The sequence below is a fragment of the Phalacrocorax aristotelis genome, chromosome W (genome assembly GCF_949628215.1).
Source record: "Phalacrocorax aristotelis chromosome W, bGulAri2.1, whole genome shotgun sequence".
In the NCBI taxonomy this organism is placed as follows: Eukaryota; Metazoa; Chordata; class Aves; order Suliformes; family Phalacrocoracidae; genus Phalacrocorax; species Phalacrocorax aristotelis.
Window position 1 is genome coordinate 27,872,242 of NC_134310.1, and position 18,402 is coordinate 27,890,643.

An 18,402-nucleotide genomic window follows, 5' to 3' on the forward strand; every position below is an offset into this window, starting at 1 on the left:
AGGGACGGTGACTCCCCCCACCTCTCTGGGCAGCCTGTGCCAGGGCCTGACCGCTCTGGCAGGGAAGGCATTTTCCCTCACACCCAACCTAAACCTGCCCTGACGCAGCCTGAGGCCTTTTCCTCTTGTCCTGTCACTGGTGACTTGGGAGCAGAGACCAACCCCCCCCTCACTCCAGCCCCTCTCAGGCAGCTGCAGAGAGCGAGAAGGGCTCCCCTCAGCCTCCCCTTCTCCAGGCTAAACCCCCCCAACCCCCTCAGCCACCCCCCAGCACACTTGTGCTCCAGACCATTCCCCAGCTCCGTCGCCCTTCTCTGGACATGCTCCAGCACCTCAAGGGCCTTCTTGAGTTGCTTACGCAACTTTGATTAACCATAATGTTTTTGAAAGCATTTTCAAGAGGTTTTATTGGATGAGGCATTTCTTTTAGAAGCTGTAGTTTGATACACGTTCCTTTACTACTTGGTGGTGTCTGAGCTTTAAAAAAGTATTTCCCATCTCACTGTCTAGGCCAGGTTTGCTTTAGCTGGGAGGGAAATAGATGCATTTGTTAAATTACAGCGAAGTATTGATGAAGAGCTTAATGCACAGTTCCTTTTAAACAAGTAAACAAGAGAGAGTTCTCTGCCTGGTTCAGTTACCAGAGATTGTCCTCTTTGCTGCTCTCATTTTGCTCTCTCATGGATGGTAACCTCGGGTGAAGTAGTAGTTGTTGAAGGTTCAAGAAGCACTTCCGTCAACATGTTTCACTAGATTCAGATTCGAATGTGAAATGTGCTATTAAAAAAAGGAAGTAACGATCACTTATGTATCACTCTATTCCAAAGGATTCACTACAATTAATCCTAGGACTGTACAATAAATGGGAAGTTTTTATTTTGTGAAGCACTTGCAAAGAATAGGTACATTAAATAAATGCAAGATTTGAGCGCTGCTTTGCATGCGCCCATGCACCAGAAACCACATAAAACCTATGTTATGCCTTGAGTGAGCTAATCTCGTACGCTTATCAATGGGGCCTAAGTGCTAATATTAACTTTTTAAGTTACAAGGACGTTTCTTGTCATGTAAAAAGTACATTGGAGATTCAGAAAGCAAGTCAAGAAGCCTCCACACTTTTTCAAGCATCTGCTTTCCCGGTCTTTGTGGTGGGCACCTTTACGAGAAACTGTCAGGGAAGAGCAATTACCTGTAACGGCTGAGGAGAAGTAAAACACACACTTCAGAGACTTCTGACAAAAAAAACACCAAAAAACCTAAGCAATTTTATGTGAGAAATTAGAAGCAAATATTACCTGAGGAAATCTGGAGCTCATATTATCATGTGCTGAAAGTCTTCCAAAGAAAGCTTGCCATCGTTGTCCACGTCAGCTTCGTAAATCACCTTTTCACACACAAGCCTAACTTCTTCTGGGGTAAGTTCATTTCGGGTTAATTTGTTAACAGTTTTCTCTAGGTCTGATTTGCATATGTAATCATCATTGTTAAAATCTGTCAAAGGAAACAAAATGAATTCAAAGTGACAAAAGTCGGGTTTTACATGGTTGACTGCCAAGGCCTAATAGGAAGGGTTTGCTTCCCAGGGCATAATGTGTTCATATAAGCAGAACTTTCAAATCAGAAAAGCCTTGCAGTTAGCCGTATTTGCTTGTATAAAAATTCTGGAATCATTCCTCCTTATGTTACATAAGGGTAACAATTGTAATTAGTGCAACGGCTAAACGTAGCCTAGCCATAATGAAATGATTCTAGGAAATCGCTACTGCTGAACTAAATGCAAGAAATAGTATGAAGTTAAAGGAAGATAACGGGCTGTTCAGTTTTGGTGAGAGTTCACTTTTTTAACATCTTTGCTGAATTATGTGCAGTTTAAATCACAAAAAAACATTGGTTGGTTTGATATATTGTTTGGCTTTAGCTGATCATGAAGAAAGTAACTGCAAATGGTACTGTAAAAAAAAAAAGATATATTTGTCCTTGGAGAAAACCGCTAGAAGTGTGCTTCCATGCCTCCCCCTACCAAAACAGATTTATGGGCAGCCAAATCCCTTGTGCTGCACTTTTCCAAGCAGCCCCTCAGACGGAAGTATTTCTCAAATGGTTCCCAGCTCTTGAAAACTGCAGATAATTTCAGGTTGTAAATTTTGTAGTAAATCCTAATCCTAAATAAGTAAGAGAAGAGTAGAGACAAAAGGATAAAGACCGGAATTTTCTAGGAGAGAGAACAGGCACTCAAATGCAACAAACAGAAAGGCGGTACTGGAAACATCCCTAACTAGAAATCATTGTGGTGGCAAAATGAATGTTTTGCATCCCTACATGAAGCTGCGGGATTTCCCCAAAGTTTGCTTTTTGTGCATGTCTCACTCACCATAAATTTTAAAAGCGTAATAAGCTTTCAAGTCTCTGGGAGCCATTTCACTTAAGACCGAAAACATGTCCAAAAAATCATCTAAAGTCATATTGCCGTCTCCATCCTCTGAGAAGACCTCGGCTATCCGCTGGCGGAATGGATTGTCCTGGGAAAGAGAACACAGGAGCAAGGGACTGTCATCTTTCCTAGTGTTTATTTCAGTGCCGGTAAGACGATTGGAGCGAGATTATTTTTGTTGTAACCCCTTTTTGGCAAGTACTCCCCTTTCTGCTATTATGTTCTTGTTAATGCTGCATCGGAGGTAGACACAGCTGCAGCCTTCTTCAACCTTTGTGCAATTTCAGGGTGTTTTCAGGGAATCGTTAGAAGCTCCCAGAAATACTTTTGACTTCAATAGCCAAAACGTATTTGTATTTCAGCCTTTGCAGCAATTAGTACCGGATGAATTATTAAAAACGGGTAGAATAAACTGAAAAGTGTCACTCGATCCCAGTTGCATTCCTTGCCCTGTACCTTCAGCTCTGGCATGCTGCCAATGAGTTCATAGGGAAGAGTCACGTCTGGTTTATCTGTGTAGTCGAGTGGAACTAGCTGCGGAGCTAGATCTCGGTATCTGTAAAACAGTCTGAAATAGAAAGGCTTGTTTAGGGAATGAGTTATTTACACCACTGAGAACAATGTGTTTGCCTGTTCCATATAATTCATCACACTTTGTATCCTTTACCAGATGGATGATACTAGTCACTAAATAACATTTGGTGCACGCTCTAGTTGGTGGTGGAAGAGACAGTACTAAAAAGAACAACATAGTGCAACTGGTGAAAAATACAAAGCCTTTGTGCTTACAGAACAGTTAGGTGAAAATGCTCTCACAGGCCAGGCAGCCAAACCACTAGACACCACGCATCTGAAATGAGATTTTTTACAAAGTTTCAGATTTACTCCTGCGTTGTCAGCAATGGTATTCAGGCACGTAGCGGAGTTAGGATTTATGTGTTTATGATAACAAGACACAAGACCTTCAACTTGAAGGTCCACCTAATCAGCTTCCAAACACACAGAAACTCGTGGCAAGGCGAAAGGGATCTGTCTTCCACATCCACAATGAATGTGACTGAAAATAATGGGCTTCAACTAGAGCATGAAAGAATCAGTTTAAATGTCAGACTGAAACCCTGAATGCCTAAAGCCATGGGCAGGAAGAGAGATCTGGGACCAAGTCTAGCGGGTTTTTATCCACCCCAAGAATCTTCCCGTTTTTCCATAGAACTCTGGTTCAAGAGACAGCAAATGTGCATAATAATTAGAAGATGTTCACCACTCTTTCAGCATGCTATTTGCTTCAGTTCTTGTGCTAGATTAAGGACCCCATTCACAGCTGTTATCAACAAAACAATAGGACAGAATTTTAAAAGGGTTCCTTATCAACAAGAAATGTCTTATTCGTGACACAGTTATGGTCCTGGCCTCATTTACTACATGGAAAGGCAGACAGATTTAGATTTCAATTACAGAACCATTCCTATTTTATCCTGTGTAGAATTCATACACAGATATCAAGGTTCTAAAGAGGGATGTGCTCTGTACAAAATTGTCACTTGTGCTCTGCCCTTCAGAGAAATGTGTGATGACATATTGAGAGATGCAGAAACTGAACAATTCCTTTTCTGTTAATATGCCCAGTGGTTAGGAAAGACAGATGCAACTTTAATATTATGTGCATTACTATCTGGGTCAGTATTTTTTACAACAAGTTGAGGTTTTCAGCAAAGTCTTTCAGGCCCCCACAAACAGAATGCTGACCCTGACTTCATCAGGTCCTTTGGCCAGAGATTAAATGGAGTGTTCAGTGAGGTGCATGAAGGCTTTGGCAAAAAATGCACCTTAAGCGTATCAGGATAATTATTTACATGATGACATGGAAGAAACGTGAATAAAATTTGACAAAACAATTAAGATTTTCATAAAACAGATGAAGTAACCCAGAGAAGAACAGTATACGCTGCGACATTTGTCATAAAACAAGGTGAGGGGAACATGGATGTCACTGGCAAAGTATGCACTAAAATATAACTTATTACCTTTATTTCTGAGAGACAGACTGGTACCTTAATACAAAATTCAGAATTCTGTCTCAGTTCAAGACAGATTTTGTACATAAAAAAGCAACAAACATGTTCAGATTGTCCAAAGGTATCACTTTAAATTTGTGTGAATCCATTTCAAAATAATTGTTAAAAATACCTCACCGCTACGTAACCTGTCTTTATAACAATCTCTGCTTTACACACAAAATGCACACACGAGACTCACCTCAGAATTTCTTTCCTTGTAAAGAATGTGCAGTCCTATGAAATAAGAAAAGATATAACATGTAATGACAGTTTTTAGCATGCACTGGCCCAAACTTTTCCGGTACAGTGACTTAAATGGAGCTATATTGTGATATATGTTGCCAAGCATTAACACTCTTCCTTTTTGGCATATAATTTAAGTATTTTATAAACCTTCTTCCTGATGTAGAAATCAAACTATGTTAATAAAATCTTCACTGTCATTTAGTGCTCCTACTTAGAAATTTTTAAAGGAGATGGTTTAAAAAAAGCCCTCATCATTTTTCCATGTTATGTCCAAACAGCCATTTAGTTTGTTTTGTACCTGATATGCATCCAGCTGCTCTGGAGTGAAAATGGTTTGCTTGTTGCCCATTTCTAGCTCTGAATGCTGATTCTTGTCCTATCATTCTTTCCTCAAAGGCACCTTTATAGGAGGTCTGGATAGTCAGTTATTAAAAGCTGCAACAATGAGGTTCAGGTATAGCAGAGGATCAAATAACCAGCTTCCCTATTCCACAGGCTGCGAAGTATCATAATAGGAGCATTTCATCAAATCTTTAGTCTGGTTACTTAAGGCTTTTGTCCAGCATCACTCACCTATCTCCCCTGTGCACAACAAAGACTCATGTTACAGTATTTAGCCAAACAGCTAATAGCTGCTTGTTTGTGTCTTTGAGGGAGCTTTTGAGACTTCAGGGATCGTACATTTTCATTCCTTCAGATATGGTAAATTATCTGAAAAGGGTTAATAATGTCTGTCTTCTTTACAAATTAACACCAAATGCTAGAAATTGGTAACAGTGATGGTAACCCCTCGTCCTCTCCTTGTCACTTTACCCTATAATACACATTGTACACTAACGCTAATGGTAGTTTGTACTGGAGGTAGTATCTATACAAGCCCTGTCACTCCCTTGATGCTGCATTATCTGCTAACACACATTACCACTAGATGGTGATTATTAGCATACCATGATATATTGATACGTATATGGCCTTCACTGAAAATTAGTACATAGTTTACACATGTGAACAGAAATGTGATGCTATAGGCTGTATGAAATAAGAAAAACAAGGGTAGAAGGAGGAACTGGCTGCACAACTGCAGCACGTGCCTGGCTGCCTTTTGCACTGATCACGGGCAGGCTCTAAAATTTTCATTTCTTGGTCATCCCTACCGTCCGTCCCCTCCGTCAGGTGGAAAAACCTATTCCCCTCAGCGAAGGAACGCCGGCCTCACTCACCGGCGCGCCTTCGGGTAATCAAAACTTATTCGGAACGGTTCTGTTCGGCACGGAACGAGGGGCGGCGGCGCGGCTGGGGCGGCCTGTCCCGGCGGCTTCGGCCCGCCGCGGCGCGTCCCCTCACGGAGGGGTGAGGAGGCGGCGTCGCCGCGGCAACGGCGGCGCGCGCTGGGGGAGGGCCGCGGCCTGCAGGGGGCGCCGCGGTGCGGCGGGCGGCGCGACATGGCGGACTACGAGGCGGTGCAGCGCGGGCCGCTGCGGCTGAAGGGCAGCGGCGGGGCCCTGGGGGCCGGCAAGCGGTGAGGCGGGGGGCCGGGGCGGGGGGCCGGCAGGGGGGCCGGGACCGGGCGCTGACCCCCCCCCCTCCGCCCGCAGGAAGAAGAAAAAGGCGAAGGACAAAGCCCAGATCCTGGAGCAGATCGTGAGCAGCAAGAAGCAGGAGGAGGAGAAGAAGCGCGGCCTGGACAAGCGGACCCCGGCGCAGGTGGCCTACGAGAAGATGCAGGAGAAGCGGGTAGGGCTGCCCTGCCTTGGCCGGACCGCGTGTGGGGGGTCTGAGGGGGTTTAAAAACCCCAATGGACCCCTAAAGTGCGGCCCCTGAGCGGCTGCGAGCGCTGGAAGTAACCGGCCTCTCTTGTGTCTTCCCCCAGCAAATGGAGAGGATCCTGAAGAAAGCCTCGAAAACCCATAAGCAGAGAGTGGAGGTAAGCTACATTATCGATATTTAGTGAGGCCGGAGCGTATTTATCAGCATGCAGGCTTGTTGGGCCGGAGGCGCCGCTTCGCCTTCGCGAAACTCAGAAGCAGGGAGGCAGAGGGTCTTGGGGTTCAGTGGTGGTGGTGTCAGGACCAAATATTAAATGTTTTCGTTCTCCTTCTCTCCCCTAGGACTTCAACAGGCACTTGGATACTCTGACTGAGCATTACGACATTCCTAAAGTCAGCTGGACTAAGTGAATGGACTGCTTTTCAAGGCTTTGGATCAGGAGTTGTGTTTTGTTGTACTGAACAGGGTTGCCATGTAAATCTGTGTATTCTCCGCATTGAATGTTTAATATATTTTCTGAACGTTTATTACTTTGTACTGTCTTATTTCACTGTTTTTGTTTTTTAAAACCAAATATTCAACAAAGTCTCTTCTTGGCTGATGAGCTCTGATTTATATAGGTGCAGAGTTTTGTTAGTGCTTAAAGCCAGATTAAGGCCAAAATCCATTGCTGGGAAATGTTCCTTTATTTGTTTGATACTAACAGTTCTGCTTTTGGGAAGTGAGGAGTCTGACAGCCTCACACAGCCTAAGCTCATGTAAGTTATAGGAATTATGTAATTACTTTCTATCTTGAGTTGTTTCATGGGGGGGGGGGGAAGGTCTGCTGCAACTTGTAACTTTCATTAAAATATTGCTTTCATCCTTTTTTTGGTGCTGAGTTACCTACAGAGCGCACCCATGAAATCGTTGTTTTGTGTGTAGAGTTTTTGAAGTGCCTTGCCTGCCCTTACAAGACATACTTTGAGAGATTACGTGTGTCTTGGCGTTTAAAGTCAAAACATGCCTCTCAAAACCAAATATTGTTCTTAAACCCGAGTCTTGGCCCTCTGCTGTGGGTGGCCAGGCCCTGGGTGCTCAGCATCCCACCGGGGCTCTCCCCTCAGCCTGCGGCCCCCGTCCCGGCGCAGGTGGTGCCCAGACCCGCTCTCGGGGCTTCCTCGGCCCTGCGGGGCCATTTCACAGCGGGGAAAAAGACCCCGGGGCGCCTCGCACGGGGACTATTTAACATTCGGTGAGTAACGATGTTCTTTTGCGGCCGCGGCGGAGTCCTGACCGTATCCCTCCCCGTAGCAGCCGGGTCTCGTTTCGCCACTTCCTGCCGGAAGTGCCGGGGTGGGAGGCGGAAGTCGGTGTGTCTGCGGCTGGGCGGCGCGGCCGGGCGGCGGCGGGGCGATGTCGGCCAGCGCCGTCTACGTGCTGGACCTGAAGGGGAAGGTGAGGCCCGGGCCGCGGGGAGGCTCGGCGGGGCCGGGGCGGAAGGGTCTCCCTCGCCCCGGGCTGCCGCGGGGGCCGCCGCGGGATGGCGGGGCCGCCCCGGCCTCCCCCCGGGGTCTGCGGGAGCCACTTTCCCCTTCCCGACCCCTCCTTGCCGCCAGCCCCGCTTCGCCTGGCACTGCGGGTCCCGGCTGTGACGGGAGTGGCGGCCTGTGTCTCCTCCTCACAGTTCCAGGTGCTGAGGGAGGCGGCTGCTGCAGCAGGCGGGCGGCTGGGCCCCTGGGCATCCCACCTGGGGTAATTAATTTGTGCCGTAATTGGAGGTAGTTTGCCTCAGAGGAGTCGCGTCTTCTCCCACCTTGAAAACATTATTAGGGCGTGTGCAGCAATAGATGAAGAATAACTCTGCAAAATATTAATACGTGACTTTGCAATGAAAGATTTGGATTCACGTTCTAATCAGCAAAGTATTTTGGCGTTGTGATTTGCGTTTATAGTAGGCACAGGAGCTCGAGTGAAGCTTGGTGGCTTTTTTAAAGTTACTTAGAGGCCTTCCAAATATCCTGTGCATTGGTCTGGCCTGGTAGCGTCATCTCATGAAAAAGTACATGGATTTTGTGCATCTCTTTATAGGTTCTCATCTGTCGGAATTACCGTGGAGATGTGGACATGTCAGAGGTGGAGCATTTTATGCCAATCCTTATGGAAAAGGAAGAAGAGGGGACGCTTTCTCCTATTCTAGCACATGGAGGAGTTCGTTTTATGTGGATTAAACATAACAACCTCTATCGTATCCTTTATAGTGCAGATAGCTCGCATGTGCTGAGATGCCAAGTGCCACTATGTTATTTTCATCATTTGTGCCTAAATGCAAAGCTGGAAAATGGGTGAAGTGACACAAGGACGCTCTGTTAAATAAAGTCGTTTTATGCTTTACGTAGTGTAACGTGCACCAGCAACACAGGGTGCAGGAAAGTGTTTGCATTAATTTTACTGTCATAAATAATTTCCTGTTTATCTTTGTATCTCATTAGACTAGAGGTACTGTTAATTAATTAACTCTTAGGCTTTTTGGCCAACTCTGATTGCCTAAAGGCTTTTTTTAAAATGCACTTAGTAAACATTTTTTTGAATGGCAACTTTGAATGCATGTTCCTGAACATCCTTGATCAGTTGTTGCAACTTCTAAGAAAAACGCTTGCGTATCACTGGTGTTTTCATTTTTATATAAAGTAGTTCAGGTGAGTATGACATTTCAAAGTAACCTCCATCTTCTTTTCAGTTCAGTCTAGATCTGATCTAAATGGAAGCGCATAGAGCTTTCAGACTTTTGAAGAACTCTATGGTAATAGCATTTTTACTTTATATTTGATTATTTTGTAGAACTATCTTCCTAACCACTAATAACGGAATTGATATTTTGTAGCTGAGTAGGCAAAGGATGTGGCACAATGCTGTAAGTAGCTGCAAAGACCTGAGAACACAGAGGAGAATTGTGAATTTGATGCATGAGTAGTGGCACATCATATAGATTCTATGTTTGGGTCATCTGTACCTGGCATGAAAAATATTTTCTTTAGAATAAATATTTTTCATAATAGAGTTGCTTCTAGGACTTTCTAGCTCTCCTTTAATGGAGGTGGGTTTCCTGAGGCTAATCTTCTGAAGAGAATGCTGTTTGTGAACTGTGGGGTTTGGTTGGGGGCTCTTGAAAAATTATTATTTTAGATACAGGAATACATTCTGGCTGTGCTGTACTTCCTCAGTTAACGTCCTCCTTCTTCCCCTCCCTCCTGTTACTTTGTTTCAGGTTTTTTCAGAATATTTCAAGGAATTGGAAGAAGAGAGCATTAGGGATAATTTTGTTATTATTTATGAGCTGTTAGATGAGCTTATGGATTTTGGTTATCCACAAACCACTGATAGTAAAATTTTACAAGAGTAAGTATCATTCCTCATCGCTTAGAGTGACAAACTCCTTGGAAAGTTTTGAGCGTTCTTCCACGTGCAAATGAATGTTTTGGCTTGGTCTAGTTACCAAAAAAATTAATTTTCATTTTTTCATGCCAATGATGTGGCTGTAAAGGTACATCACTCAGGAAGGACACAAACTTGAAACTGGAGCTCCACGTCCACCTGCCACCGTTACGAATGCTGTTTCATGGAGGTCAGAAGGGATAAAATACAGGAAAAATGAAGTGTTCCTGGATGTTATAGAGTCTGTTAACCTTTTGGTGGGTCCCTTTAACTTAATGAGAATTGTAATAGGAAGGGTTGAAAAGGGCTTGTTTTCTGAAAACCCGCAAGGGTACAATAAAAAGCTTGACTGTGACTAGTGTAGTGGGATGCTCAAAACACTGTCAGTCATTAAGACTAAGTACCCATAAGGACATCCAGCAGGGAAATAATGCTTTACTTGGATGTATTGCTGATTTCTGGTATGTTCTTCACCAAAAGGGTTGTCAAGCACTGGGACAGGCTGCCCAGGGGAGTGGTTGAGTCACCACCCCTGGCCCTTGGGGACACGGTTTAGTGGTGGGCTTGGCAGTGCTGGGTTAACAGTTGGACTTGGTGATCTTAAAGGTCTTTTCCAACCTAAATGATTCTATGATTTCTTTCTTCCTCTGCCTGTTCTCGTCACCTCCCTGACCTCATTCTACTCTGCTGGATTAATTTGTCAGGAGAAGGACATCCAAGAAAACCTGGGACATGGGGATGAGGTGGGAGTATTGTTTGATGTCATGACTTATCATGTCAGAGCAATCTTACCTTTCTTTTCTCTTTTTTTAGGTCAGTGCCAACGGAAACGTATTACGGAGTGAGATAGTTGGATCCATTAAAATGCGAGTTTTTCTCTCAGGAATGCCAGAGCTGCGCCTCGGTTTAAATGACAAAGTTCTCTTTGATAACACAGGCCGTGAGTATTTTGGTGATATCTCGGTAATCGTGAAAGATGTTATCTCAAGTCATAGGTTTTGGGATGCTTGAGGTTCAGCTGAAAGGATTTGCTCTAAGATGATAGAAATGCTCCCTTTATCAGTGTAGAAAACCGCAACAGGTCTGTGTGACTATACCAAGCAAAGATGGAGTACTGTGGTAATACACGATAACCACCCAGGCTTTCTCGTCTCTTCCTCATTGGGACTTCCGTAGTCCTAAAAACCCGTAGCAAGCTAAAGAAGGTACTGGCTGAAAGGGAGGAACGTCGGCAGACAGCTGCTTTGCTGTGTGATTGGCTGCGATGAGCCTTCGGACATCATTGTGTAGTGCCTTGAAACATGTGTTTTCTGCTAGGTGGCAAAAGTAAATCGGTAGAACTGGAAGATGTAAAGTTTCACCAGTGTGTTCGTCTCTCTCGCTTTGAAAACGACAGGACAATTTCTTTCATTCCGCCTGATGGAGAGTTTGAACTCATGTCTTATCGTCTTAATACCCACGTAAGTCTGGATGTTTGCAATTTTTTTATATAATAATGATTTAGATCATAGGCAGAATCGCTACAAGGCTTTCCCTTGTAATTAAGGCTTAATTACAAGGGCTTAAGGCTTTCCCTTAATTTTTTTTTTCTTAAAGTATGGGCAGCATGGTAGTGTTCAAATCAACTGTTAATAGCAAAGCTTTGTGGTCGCTCTTTTTGGAGGAAGTTAGAACGAGTTTAGAAGTTGCTTGGCAGTAAGTCTCTATATTTTTCAACTACTATCGAAATCGTTTGTGAAATGCCGTTCTTGTGATGACTTTTTTTAAGCTATCTACGTGACGAAATGTCAGTGTAGCAATTCATTGTGTTTATGTCTCTTAATTTCATTAGAGTATGCTAGCCACAGTGATAAGGAGAGCTTTCCTTTCAGAAAGGGGAAAATTCAATATAGAGAGGGTTTATAATATGCAACAGGAGACAACAAATGAAAAGTTTAGTGTTAGTTTTTTATTTTAACAGCAGTATTTGAACTAGAGTTATTTTTAGGGCACATCATAGTTCAGTCCCTAGTGTGTTAAATTACCAAACGTTTTGGAGCGCAAGTGTTTGTTGTTAGGGACTAATCTGAGACGTACCTTTCTAAGCCTATAGTTCTTGTAACACTTGGTTGTTGCTCATTTGTATAATTTCTTTTTTTTAAATAAAAACACCACTTGCTTGTCATTTGGAACACCACAGACTCTGTTTTCTGTGGGGTTCACATGTAGCTTTAGGGGAAGCAACGCTTTCATGACTGTGTCAAAGTAAAACCTACAGCTGTTAAGTGTTTTTCCCGTGTAGGTAAAACCACTGATCTGGATTGAGTCTGTGATTGAAAAACATTCCCACAGCCGCATCGAGTACATGATCAAGGTTAGAAGCTCTAAAATAATTATGGCTAATTTTAGTCTTCTCTTTCATTTGTTTTCAAAGCTTGACCAGCAGTATGTGCGCTTTGGTACGAGTATTTAGTATTTCTGTGGGTCTTGCATCTTTTTGAAACCTTCACAATCTCTGTGTTAACGGTTCTGTTTCTCAGTGCGTAGATCAGGGTGGAGAGGAATCGTGTGTCTTGCAGCCCTCTGAACTCGCTTGCATAATATATTTTTATATTATAAATTATTTATATAATATATATTTAAATATAAATATTTAGAGGCCTGCTTTTCTGATTTTTTTTTTTTTCGTCTTTAGGCAAAAAGTCAGTTTAAGCGTAGATCAACTGCCAACAACGTGGAGATTCACATTCCAGTTCCAAACGATGCAGACTCGCCAAAGTTTAAAACCACCGTTGGAAGTGTCAAATGGGTTCCAGAGAACAGTGAAATTGTCTGGTCCATCAAATCTTTTCCAGTAAGTGCTACTTTCAGTCTTATCGCCTAATAGTGTAATAATTACTTAATGTTAATATTTTATGAATGTTCAGCCTCTGCCTAAAGCAAATCGTAGTAGTGTCGGACAAGTAGTGCTGTTTTCTTCCTCTTTCCCCTTGGATGAAGGATTGGAACTTGCTAATAGGTGTTTAAAATACTGTTGTTTGTATTTAACTGGGATAATTTTTCAGAACTAGGTTAGAGAGCAGATTTTTGAGCAATGTCTGCGGGTGGTGTAATCCCTTGGCCTAGATTTAGCAGCAGCTGTTTTAGTTTGTCAGACTCTGCTTCTTGGGTGGCTCCAGGAGGATGAGCTCCGTCAAACGCTAACGGTGCGGTAGTACAGCCGTCTGTCACGAGTTAATCAGAAGGGTCAGCGGCACCCTTGTCTTTGGGTATGAGGCTGAAAGAAAATGGATTGTGCCTCAGGCTGGCCCTGATTTGATCTGTATCTTTAAAAAACAATGTGTTTTTGAAATAAAAACGAGTGCTCACTTTTAAGCCCTAGAAAAGAGCTGAAATGAATAGTGGAGTCGAGCAACTTGACATTACAAAAACCACCTGTATCGTCGCAAGCTTTTTTTGGTTTACGTTTCAAGAAAAATCTTTCCCTTTTGGGTAGGGTGGAAAAGAATACCTGATGAGAGCTCACTTTGGACTTCCCAGTGTTGAAGCTGAAGATAAGGAAGGAAAACCGCCCATTAGTGTAAAGTTTGAGATTCCATATTTCACCACTTCAGGAATCCAGGTTAGTAGCTGAAAACAGAAATGCTGATAAATTAACATGCTAGGCTCTTAATGCACAAGTGTTTTGCATCTTCTTGGCGGTTCCTCTTCAATGTTATCCGTAAAGGGCATTTTTGACCAAAACAATTTATTTTCTTTTTTACTAAATACTGCTTGGCTGACACGGGAGACTTTATTTCTTAACGTATCTTTCTTTCCAGGTTCGCTACTTAAAGATAATTGAGAAGAGCGGCTACCAGGCCCTCCCGTGGGTTCGTTATATTACCCAGAATGGAGGTAAGTGGGCTGTAGACGTCTCCAGCTTGCGTCTTGGGTTTCTCCAGCGTTCACCTGCAAAGTGAAATACACACAGCCAGTTTGCTCATATTCTTGAGTATTAAACGATACGGTTTAGATATGTGTTAGATGAAGTTATGCAGCTTTTTTCCGGTCACCTACTTTGGCGTGTTAACGAAAGACCCCGTGGCAAAGTTCAGTAGTGCCCTTCCAAGTGTTTTGTAATTAAGCTGCTATTTGGTGAGGTTTTTGGAACATAAATTTAAAAAGAGGTTGCTCACACCTGTCATTCTGCCAGCTGTAAGGTGTGTAAGGCACTGTCTACTAAAAGCTACTGGATTGTTAGCAAGTAGAAGCGGTGGGGTTTTTTTTCTTGCTTCTTTTTTGTTGTTCTGATCTAACTTCTGGCATGGAAGCATGACTGCTTGCAACCACCGTAACCACTTTAGAGCATGTTATCATGGCTGCTCTAAGCAAAGATTGGGTCTTATTTTATATCACTTCATGCCAGTTTGCTGATCTGCTTTACTATTTTAGTGAGACAATTTTACTAAATCTGGGTTTTGGGTGGTTTTTTTTTTTCCCCCCTTCGCAGACTACCAGCTTCGAACACAGTAAAACACCTCACAAGCACCACAGACAACAAAACTTGAGGCCTAGAATTTGTTTGCAGAAGCTTCTGTGGTACCGAGAGCTGTGAATGTTGTTGCCGAGGGCCGTGTTTCTGCAATCTTGGATTGGCAGGAGGAAGATGGGGAAAATTACTATTTTCAATAACGTGTTTGAGCATTTGAACCATTAGTATTGATTGTGTGAATATTTATTTCATTCTTAGAACATGCTGATCTTGCTGCTGAACGCTAATTACGTTAGGAGTAGCGGTTACCTTGAGGAGCCAGGAATACAGAGTGAACCTTGAGAATGTCTCTGACGCCTTGTCCATGACATTCGCAGAGTTTCTAGTATTCGTATTTTAGGATCTCTAAAGACATTGGCGGCATTGTGCTACAAAGTAGGGAGACGACTGTGCAATTACATGACTGCTGAACACTTAGTTGTATTTAGCCCAAGGTATTTATTTTTTTCTGGGCATGTGGGTGCCTTAACTCGTTCAAAGCTCTGTTAACATAAAAAAAACTTACGGAATATGAGTTAAAAGTATCCAAAGTCCAAAAATACTATTCGCTCTTTTTGCATGGTTTCAAACCAATTAATCTGACGGAACAACTTCGAGTGAAGGGCTTGGAAACAAAAATATGGGTTTGTTAAAGACTAAGTTAACCGAGAACAAGATACTGCAGAGGAAATGTGTATAGGAACGTCCCTGTGGAAGCGTGACGGTCGCCGCTTCAGGCAGGCAAAACGCAGGCTGAAGCGTTCCAACCCTCTGACACCCCTAGGGCATGGGACCCTGTGCCAATTGACTAGTATTTGCCTTTTTAAAATTTCTATTCCTAAAACAAGTTCAAAACTGTGCTATGTAGGTGTAAGAGCTTAGATTAATTAGTTTCTTTAAAAAAAAAAAAAAAAGACCAAAACCATTTTGGAGGCAATGAAATTTGGTAGGAAGACTTTCTGGTTATTACTTTTTTTCCAGAGAATAGTAACATCCTCCAACCTCTTCCTGAAAATTGGTTGTTGTTTATGAAGAGGCCGATAAAAATACAGTTGCCATTTTTCTTCCAGCTTGCCTTTGTGTTAATTTAGGGCAAATGTTTCTTTTTTTTTTTTTTTTTTTTTCTGTAGTTCACTAGAATTGTTTAACTTCAGTTGCCCTGGCAGAATGATAACAATTCAGAATGTTATACTTAAAGGTATTATTTTTTTTTACATGCCATTTCATTTTTTTCTGAGAAGCTAAGATTGGCATGGGTGTACATAGTTGTTCTGATTTTTTTTCTTCCTGAAAAATTTTGATGATTATCAGTATTTTCTTTAAACAAGTTTTAGACTGTTTTGGTTTGATTTTAGTACTCCTGACAGCTGCTAAACTTAAACCACGAAAATCTAAATAACGTGTCCTCAAACATGATGTAATCCACTGCGCACAAGGTTCTCCACACCGCTCGGTTGACGGTCCTTGGCTCTCCCACAAGACTGAGAAGATCTTTCAGTCACTCCCTGCTAAATCCTTGCAGACTATGTACAGAGGTACACCCATGGTATGCAGTCGGTACTACCGGCAAAAAACAGACTGACTTCCCCTGGATGCAGCTGCTTGTAAGGTTATGGGACGATCTGCCTCAGGAAGGACCGATACCTGGCGGCAGGGGGGCGGTGACCGGGCAGCTGGTTGGGCAGCGCAGGGAGTAAGGTTGCTGTATTTATCACCCAATAAGCTTGATGTTGAAACAAATTAAATCGCCTTGTTCAAGATTTTGGTTCCACTACTCATCTTCATTTGAACACTTAAGCTTATGACTGGACTAAACATTTTTCTATTAAAATTGTTGACAAATCGCTTTCCGATGACTCTGTTCTTCCAAGCGTTCACTTGAAATATTTGCCTGTAAAATGTGACTCTCAATAGCTTCTGTTTTCCTGCTGAAGGGTGTGTTTTGCAGACCAGAACAGTGTTTTCTCATATTTTGTCGCAGCTTGACTCTGTTTTGATGATGGAGCATCAGCCTTGCTCGTCCAGGAAGTAATAAAGGGCAAAAAGTCCACTTTGAATCAGTTGTGCTTCGCTTGCTCTTTCTTCAGTTTGATCTACAGCCACTTGTAACCTCTGATCTTGGGGTGCCCTCAGCTGTTCTAATGTGGGGCCTGGATAAGTGGAACCGAGCCGCATAAAAGCAGAAAGTATGCATGTTCTGTTATTTACCAAACACTGACAAAACCTTTGCTTTTCTGTTCTTGGCAAAATTTGGCCACCATCAAATTAGTGCTATTTAGCGCTTTCTGTTTCAGGAAAAAAAAACAACCCACCTCTTCATCCACTCACTGTTGAAATGCAGGGTCCCTGTGTGCCTGCGCAGGCATGGAGGCGGAGGGGGGGTGATGCTCTTTTAGCACCAGCTCTTGTTCAAGGAGTAACTTGGGGGGGGGGTAAGTTTTGTTCTTACAGAAAGTGCTAAACCACGGTGGCTTCTGTTCTCTGCCTCGTGTGGAAAAATGTAAATTTGATGGTCTGCCGTTATGTTACAGGTAAGTGCCTGATACAAAATACTTGTAAAAGACAATTTGCATCATTCAAATAAGCAGTGAAGCATCCCATCTGGGTTTTCAGCTCGACATGGTGGTTTCCTGGAATTTGGGACATTAAAAGACTAAACTTAAGTGGCTCTGAAAACACGGGTCTGTTCCTAGTACGAAGCTGGCAATGTTTAAATGTTCTCCGCAGGCCTGTTGCTGTAATGAGCCGGGACGCAGGCTGGTTTTCCTCCGAGTAAGCGTGTTCCCGCCTAACGTGGACTGCTGGCTCAGAGTATTTCGACGGCAGGGAGCGTTCGCCCTCGCGCCCAGGCCTGCGAACACGTAACCTCATCTACGCATTATTTAATTGCTCACTGATTAGATAGCTGCTCCTCAGGGTGCGTCAGCGGTGCTCCCCCTTTGGGGTAAACAGGTAGCTTTCCTTCCCGTGGTGGCGTGTGCGTGTAGCTGATACCTCGCCTTTCTTAGTTTGTTGCAATCTTTCACTCTACCAGGTTTCTGTTCCTGCCCTCTGCGGCCAGTTCCGCCGGTAGATGGCATTCTGGGCACGCCGCAGGCTTCCAGCAATTACCAGAAAGAGTCGCACAAACAATATGTACAAAAGGTGCCTTTTGATTTGGAAGGTCCCGATATTTTAGTCCCTCTGAGTTCATTTTAAAAAACCCCAAAAACTATACTTAATTCTTTTAGGCTTTTATGCATTATGATTTCTGGAGTTCATAACTTCTCAATTTAGTTCGACGATTTTCTCTTAACGTTCTTATTTTTTTCTGTTACTTTGATGTGGCCGATAATGGTAATACTGCGACGCAGAGCAGAGGGCATCAGCGCCAAGGGAAGGGACGAGCTGCTCTGCACTGACACAGGCAGCTTCTCGCAGCTGTACGTTGGTGGTGGCGGACGTTGCAGGCTCACAAGATTAAGACTCAGCTGGTGGTCTGAAAGCTCCTGCTTGGTACTCTCTCGTATGTTGTATCTTCCCCCCCACCCACTTGATTACCTCTAAAGAAAGCAGGTTCTGTCTTGATAAAAGAAGCCAGCACCTACCTCCCAATCAAATAAAATGGGTGCATTAGAAAAGTGTCATTCCAGCTCTGTCTTCCAGCTGGGGAGATTTTCATTGGTTTTCTTTTACGTGTTTCTACTCTTCCTTCCTTGTTGCCATCCTGTTATGCCCGTACACAGTTTGGACTGCTTGTATTTGCTTCCCGACTCTAATCGGAGCTGGTTTTGTCTAGAAAACATTCTTACACATAAAGAGAGACAATAAGACTTCTTCCATAGTGGGTTTGACTTGGGGTAAGAGATTGCACCTGTTTATTTCTGACTTTATATTATGTGACAAGAAATGGGCTAAACCTTGGCACCTCTATCCTTATCTTGTGCCAAATGCAGTATGTTGCAATTTGTTCTGTGCTTTTTGTTTTTTTTCCCCCCTCTGTGGTTGACACCCA

General features: G+C 43.3%; 3 protein-coding genes across 4 annotated transcripts; 2 read left to right on the forward strand and 1 right to left on the reverse strand.

Annotated features, from left to right (window-relative positions):
• Nucleotides 1–390: 390 nt before the first annotated feature.
• Nucleotides 391–6,076, reverse strand: CIB3 (calcium and integrin binding family member 3). The gene is made up of 6 exons (XM_075077477.1): nucleotides 5,955–6,076; nucleotides 4,688–4,722; nucleotides 2,888–2,999; nucleotides 2,372–2,519; nucleotides 1,296–1,491; nucleotides 391–777 (listed from the first exon to the last, which is right to left on the reverse strand). Exons 3-5 carry the CDS (start codon nucleotides 2,900–2,902, stop codon nucleotides 1,313–1,315), a joined length of 342 nt encoding a protein of 113 aa, XP_074933578.1. The 5' UTR covers nucleotides 2,903–2,999; nucleotides 4,688–4,722; nucleotides 5,955–6,076; the 3' UTR covers nucleotides 391–777; nucleotides 1,296–1,312.
• A 28-nt stretch (nucleotides 6,077–6,104) lies between these two features.
• FAM32A (family with sequence similarity 32 member A) lies at nucleotides 6,105–7,029 on the forward strand. The gene is made up of 4 exons (XM_075077478.1): nucleotides 6,105–6,253; nucleotides 6,330–6,468; nucleotides 6,606–6,659; nucleotides 6,844–7,029. The coding sequence occupies exons 1-4, from the start codon at nucleotides 6,177–6,179 to the stop codon at nucleotides 6,910–6,912; spliced, it is 339 nt and encodes a 112-aa protein (XP_074933579.1). The 5' UTR covers nucleotides 6,105–6,176; the 3' UTR covers nucleotides 6,913–7,029.
• Nucleotides 7,030–7,828: 799 nt separating this feature from the next.
• AP1M1 (adaptor related protein complex 1 subunit mu 1) lies at nucleotides 7,829–16,256 on the forward strand. 2 transcript variants are annotated; one of them, XM_075077475.1, is made up of 12 exons: nucleotides 7,829–7,939; nucleotides 8,573–8,729; nucleotides 9,113–9,180; nucleotides 9,750–9,880; nucleotides 10,026–10,173; nucleotides 10,730–10,856; nucleotides 11,234–11,376; nucleotides 12,198–12,269; nucleotides 12,591–12,749; nucleotides 13,392–13,517; nucleotides 13,717–13,792; nucleotides 14,388–16,256. In XM_075077475.1, exons 1-12 carry the CDS (start codon nucleotides 7,898–7,900, stop codon nucleotides 14,408–14,410), a joined length of 1,272 nt encoding a protein of 423 aa, XP_074933576.1. In that variant the 5' UTR covers nucleotides 7,829–7,897; the 3' UTR covers nucleotides 14,411–16,256. The 2 variants fall into 2 exon arrangements, with proteins under 2 accessions (XP_074933576.1, XP_074933577.1); XM_075077476.1 differs by lacking the exons at nucleotides 7,829–7,939; nucleotides 8,573–8,729; nucleotides 9,113–9,180 and adding an exon at nucleotides 9,222–9,284.
• Nucleotides 16,257–18,402: the final 2,146 nt, after the last annotated feature.

Bases quoted from the DNA above. Each gene is read 5' to 3' on its own strand.
- FAM32A (XM_075077478.1), top strand. From the start codon at position 6,177: ATGGCGGACTACGAGGCGGTGCAGCGCGGGCCGCTGCGGCTGAAGGGC. The intron at 6,254-6,329 runs GTGAGGCGGGGG...CTCCGCCCGCAG, and splicing joins GCCCTGGGGGCCGGCAAGCG to GAAGAAGAAAAAGGCGAAGG. The intron at 6,660-6,843 runs GTAAGCTACATT...TCTCTCCCCTAG, and splicing joins CCCATAAGCAGAGAGTGGAG to GACTTCAACAGGCACTTGGA.
- AP1M1 (XM_075077475.1), top strand. From the start codon at position 7,898: ATGTCGGCCAGCGCCGTCTACGTGCTGGACCTGAAGGGGAAG. The intron at 12,750-13,391 runs GTAAGTGCTACT...CCTTTTGGGTAG, and splicing joins GGTCCATCAAATCTTTTCCA to GGTGGAAAAGAATACCTGAT. The intron at 13,793-14,387 runs GTAAGTGGGCTG...CCCCCTTCGCAG, and splicing joins TTATATTACCCAGAATGGAG to ACTACCAGCTTCGAACACAG.
- CIB3 (XM_075077477.1), bottom strand. The intron at 1,492-2,371 runs GTGAGTGAGACA...TTCCTTTGACAG, and splicing joins TTACGCTTTTAAAATTTATG to ATTTTAACAATGATGATTAC.